This window comes from Cryptomeria japonica, chromosome 4 (assembly GCF_030272615.1).
Source record: "Cryptomeria japonica chromosome 4, Sugi_1.0, whole genome shotgun sequence".
Classification (NCBI taxonomy): Eukaryota; Viridiplantae; Streptophyta; class Pinopsida; order Cupressales; family Cupressaceae; genus Cryptomeria; species Cryptomeria japonica.
Genome location: NC_081408.1, coordinates 723,336,484 through 723,342,595, shown reverse-complemented (window position 1 = coordinate 723,342,595; position 6,112 = coordinate 723,336,484). Strand labels below are relative to the sequence as shown.

Below are 6,112 nucleotides of genomic sequence, written 5' to 3'. Positions count from 1 at the left end.
TTAGAATTGTGGTAAAATACAACATAGTAATCTGAGGAAGTGCACATCTAAAAAGGTTGAGAAGGAAAAGTCAACTAAATATTCTTCTTCCTCATTAAGGGATATGTGTTTTGTTGTTGTAAGCTCATATAAATAACATGATGAATGGTTGAAAGATTCAAAGTGTCTCTTTTCATATGAACAAATCAATGCTGGTAAACCATTCCTTTTAGATTATTTGAAATGCAAAATAATAGACTAAGGAAAAGTGAAATTTTGATATAAGATGGAAGAATTAAAACCCTTCTTGATGTTTTGTATATTCCAAGTTTGGCAAGAAATCTAATTGTGATATATTCAATTTGCAAAATAAATTGTAATACTATGATATTAACAAAAAATCTTTTAAAAACAAACTATTAAGAATCTTCATATTTCAAAATAAATATATCAATTTATTATGCTCACTCTAAAAATGTTCAATTAATAGACGATGGAGTCATTAAAAGACATGTATGGTTGACACAGGTTCACACCAAGTTCAAATGAAAAAATATATCATGTTGAGAGGCATCTACAATGACATCAAAATGTCCATAAACAAAAATCCATTTTTGAAACAATTTGACATGCAAATGACGGGTAAATGCATGAAATATGCCATGTTTCAGCTTTTGTGGTTTTTGAAACAATCTGATATGCAAATGACGGGTAAATGCATGAAATATGCCATGTTTCAGCTTTTGTGGAGGTGTTATTTTATTACTCCAAATAAAATAGAACCCTCCCCACTTGTCTAGATTCATACGATTATTCTCTACTATAAGATATCTGTTATGTTATTTTATTTATAGATGATATTTTACATATATTTTTTAAATATAAGTATACTAGTTGAATAATTCAATATCTCTTTCCTTGTCACAATACATACAAATGATTAGAGTCCAATAATATGGCCACAATTCATGGCAATTGAATAAATGACATACAAGTTTTGAATTAAAAATAAAAATTGTTAGAGAAGTGTAGTTTCTTTTTAAAGTTTATTAGTCTTGATTAATGAAAGAATGTTATTTATAAGTTTTGTTAAAATTTAATGGAATAATTTTTAATGAAATTTATTGATTCATATTTTATAAATAGTGGCTCACTAATTTATCTTTCATATATAAATGATATTTTTAATATTCATTACATATGAATAATGTTCACATCATAAAGATATTATTTATTATTTATCATTAATTTTTATTTTTTTCTGTTCTTTTAGATTACAATAGTCTCATGAATTCATACTTTATCACAGGAAACTATGGTCAATGGAACTATACCCTAGTCCATTTGGATCATTTTTCTCTTTCAACTATTCTCTTCATCCTGATAATGGTTTGGTTTGCTGAATATGATCTGAAATATTGATGCAAAAATTCTTACACAATTGAATCCAGAAACCACTTACAATCTATATATTAAAGATGTTTTAACTTATATACAAAATAAAGACATACCATTCTTTAATATCAGAGAAAGGCTCTTGATATAACTAAAAGTTAAAAAAAAACCACATCGTAGCTGTTCTCAGTTAAGCAGCTATTTTATGTAAGTTTCTAGTAATCTCAAACATTAAATAATTGAAGGAAGAAGTTGACTGAAAAGGAAGCTCTTCTTATCTTTAGCATTCCTCCTGCAATAACCAAAATATACATTGTATATTTAAAAACTTGATTGTTTTTGTCACAATGTTCTTGACTTTAGAACTCTCACCTAGTCTTTTCTTTATAAATTAGAATTAGATACCTCGCCTGAATATCATTAGAGCAGATTTCTCTGAAACTGGTTTCCAATGGATCTTTCAATAATTATTACCTTGCTTAGTGCATTAGGAGCATATAAAATCTTCAAAATCCTGTTTGGTGGTAGCAAGAAGAGTCTGCTGCCACCAGGTCCAATGGCTTTGCCATTAATAGGGCATCTACATTTACTAGGAACTCATCCCCATCAAGCTCTGCAAAAACTAAGCGTAAAATATGGCCCTCTGATGCAAATACGTTTGGGATCTGTACTTTCTGTTGTGGTCTCTTCTCCAGATATGGCAAAGGAGTTTCTGAAGACCCATGAAAGTAAATTTGCATCAAGGCCCCAATCTGCTGCCATAAAATACATGGCCTACAACTGTGCAGATTTCTCTTTTGCTCCCTATGGCCCATACTGGAAGTACATGAGGAAGATCTGCATGAATGAGCTTCTGAATGGCAGGCAATTAGACAATTTCTGGCCTGTTAGAACCCAAGAATTAGGGTTTTTCATGGAGACAATTTTGAAGAATTCTGTTCAAGGGCAGGTTATTGATGTGGGTTCTGAGTTGATTTCCATGGCTAGTAATGTTATATCCAGAATGGCCATGAGCACAAGGTGCTCTGGTACTGATACAGAGGCTGTTGAATGCAGGAAGCTCTTGAAGGAGGTTGCACTTTTGACTGGGAAGTTTAATCTGGGTGACTTTATATATGTGTGCAAGAATCTTGATTTGCAGGGTTATGAGAAACAGATGAAAGATGTACACAAACGTTTTGATTACTTCATTGAGAAAATCTTGAAGCAGCATGAAGCAGAAGCAGAAGCAGGAGGAGGTGCTGATAGTGATGGGAGGCCCAAGGATCTTATTGACATTCTCTTCTCCATTTCCAATAATGAAGAAGCAGAGATGAAGCTTACCAGGGAGAACATCAAGGCATTCATCCTGGTAAGTATCTGAATCTGAATAATTCAATTCATACATCTATTGGAGATGTGCAAAGGCCAAATTATCCGTTGACTTAGAAGAGTTCAAACAATCATTGCTTGTGGAACATACCCTCTTGTTATATTATTTTTTTTTGACTGTTTTTCATCTGAATTATTATGAATCAGTATCAGTGATTGTTCTGTCCTTAATCTTCTATTTCTTTGTTTGCATCAATGTTTTAGTTACATTATATGATCTATCATCAAATGAGAGTATTTAATATTTTACTTGTATCTGTTATTTATTAATATTTATTTTGTGTCTCTCTTGTTTTATTGTGCAACATCTTCCCTCTCTCCTTTCATGTTCTATTTTTTTAATCATTATGGATCTGCAATACTCTATTTTTCTATTTCATGATCATCCTGATGATAGATCACAGAGTGTGATCCAAAACGTTAAAGTAAACCAGAAGCAACAACAAGAACTATCAGGGAGGGGACATCAACTTCAATATGAATCCAAAGAATTTGAATAATGATGGCAAGAATCACAATGTCAGAATTTAGTCATCACACCATATCATTAGGGAGAAGGAAATCAATGCCTTTACTAATCATACAAAAATATCTTATTTTATAAAATTTAATAGATAATTTTTGTTATTTTAATTACTGAAAAAATAATATTTTTAAACATAGATTAATTTAAATATTAATTGTTTGTGGAACACCCATATGAAATCAATGTCTTTAGTAACGATACAAAAAAAATTTAAAAATTTGATAGATATTTTTGTTATTTTATTGAAATATAATATTTTTAAATATAAATTAATTTAAATGTTTGTAATTCGTAAGTTTAATAAGAAAGAAAATGATCTACAAATGTATCTTATTTTTTTTTAATTATTTTTTTTTTGGATGACTTCTTGTTATATGTAATTTTTCTTTTGTTTTGTTATAATTTAAAGTGGTTATAGCTGGTATATATATTGAAATGTTTATAATTGTCAATGGACCCTTGGTTTATTGGTGAAGTTGAATGGGTCTTAATGAGCCCATGAGGAATCAAGTCTTGCTAAGGCAAGACTCCAACATCATAATATTTTTATAAATTGTTGGTTGAAAGTTTTGAGAGCAAATTTGGCCTTAGAAGGCTTCTCTCTTAATGTGACTTTAATATTCTCAAAAAAATGTTTTAAGGATTTTTTGAATTTTTTATATTATTTTATTTACTTGAGAATTATTTTATAATTTTATTTTTTAGAAAATAAGCATAAAATTTATTTGAAATCTTTAAATAAAAAATTTGTGACCATTGCATATGATCAACATAATTGCTTACTTGTAGTTTGTTTCATACTATTTTACAATTTTTTGGTTCAATGTTTTGAGAGTAGATTTGGCCTTAGAAGGCTTCTCTATTAATATGAGTTTGTTATTCTAAAAAAATGTTTTAAGGATTTTTTGTTTTTATTAATTGATTTTGATTACTAAACAGGACATATTTGCTGCGGGTACTGATACTTCAGCCATTACAACAGAATGGGCATTCTCAGAACTTATGAGAAATCCTCGGATTATGAAAAAAGTTCCTGAAGAAGTAGATTTTGTTGTGGGAAGTGAAAGACTTGTTGAAGATTCGGATATTCCAAAAATGAGTTATCTTCAAGCAATAGTGAAGGAGACCTTACGCTTGCATTCTCCAGCACCCTTAGCAGTGAGGGAATCCACAGAGGATTGTAATATAGAAGGCTACTTTATTCCTGCAAAGACCCGAGTTTTTGTTAACATTTGGGCCATAGGACAAGACCCAAATTATTGGGAGAATCCTCTTGAATTTCAACCAGAGAGGTTTCTTAGCAATGATGCATGTACTAGTATTGATGTGAGGGGTCAACACTTTCATCTTATACCTTTTGGTAGTGGTAGAAGAGGATGTCCTGGAACCTCACTTGCCTTGTATTTCATTCACGCAACCTTGGCTGCCATGATTCAGTGTTTTGATTGGAAGGTAAATGATGGAGAAGAGATTGACATGGAGGAAGGTGTTGGCTTGACAATTTCTAGGGCCAATCCTTTGAAATGCAAGGCCACCCCTAGGTTTTCCCAGCTTCCCACTTGGGAATCTAGTTAGATCTTTTAGAGTTTGAAGGTATTAACTCATGTAATAAGGATATTGGATTTTTCCTTAACGGTTTATTATGGTGGGAGCTAGACTATAGAACTTTATTTTTCATTCCATGAAGAACTCTATTATAACATGAAGTAAATTTATTGTATTTTAGGTCCAATGTAGATCTTGTGACAATCTATTAATTGGTCTAGAATCACACTTTTGTGTTATTGATTTATAAACAAACTTCTAATTGATAAGTAGGAGATATTTTTCACAGCAAGTCAAATTATGATATTGAGCATCAGGATTCAACTGTGTTTTTTTTAGTCAAGCTCATTGACCCATGTTTCATGAGTAGTGGTTCACAAGAACCCATCTCTCATGAGAATGAATGGTCCACTTAGTACTCGTTGCATCTAGGTGATGCTCACAGAGGTGAAGCATTGGGCCTTCTCGGGAGGTCACTCATCCTAGCACTACTCCAACTCAAGTGTTCTTAACCACAGAGTTTCCTCCAAGATTAAACCCGTTTAATCTTGGAGGAAACTCTGTGGTTAAGCGCGCTTGAGTTGGAGTAGTACTGGGATGGGTGATCTCCCAAGAAGATCCAATGCTAAGTGGACCATTCATTCTCATGAGAGATGGGTTCTTATGAACCACTACTCAAGAAACATGGTTGACTCAAAAACTACATAGTTGAATCTTGATAGCAATATCATCATCTTCTAATCTTCAAAATTGTAAAGTTTAAGAATGTACTTAACAATAATGAGCATCAAATTCTTTAACATGGTGACATGCTAACTCCCTATATATTTTTAAAAAATCATAAACATTAATATTTTGAAAATAATATTCACATGATTTATATAAAAGTATAATTTTCAAATACAAACATGTTATATTTTAAAATTATCATTAAAAATCAAATACCGTCAATTATTTATTAGTTCATAAAAATATACTTCATAAATATAATCAGCTAGCTAGTAGAAATACTATCGGTAAGCATAGAGAGAATTGGTTATTGATGTTAAATAATTAAGAAAAGTAATTTTATTTGAATAATCAAATTTAACAAAATGGTGTTTATATTATATTAGACACAATCAATAATATTAATAAATATTATTTTTTGATGATTATGCACATTAAATACCATGTTCAAAACAATTAATTTACAATATTTTTTTATGAATGCCCAAATTTAACAATTGTTCATATTTATGATTAAACGCCCTCTCTTCAATCTAGACTATAAAATTTAGACAAAATAAACAAAAA

General features: G+C 30.6%; 1 protein-coding gene across 1 annotated transcript; it reads left to right on the top strand.

The window, feature by feature from the left end:
- Positions 1-1,752: 1,752 nt before the first annotated feature.
- LOC131057093 (cytochrome P450 93A3-like) lies at positions 1,753-4,846 on the top strand. Its single transcript, XM_057991281.2, has 2 exons — positions 1,753-2,725; positions 4,211-4,846. Exons 1-2 carry the CDS (start codon positions 1,826-1,828, stop codon positions 4,844-4,846), a joined length of 1,536 nt encoding a protein of 511 aa, XP_057847264.2. The 5' UTR covers positions 1,753-1,825.
- The last annotated feature ends 1,266 nt before the right edge of the window (positions 4,847-6,112 follow it).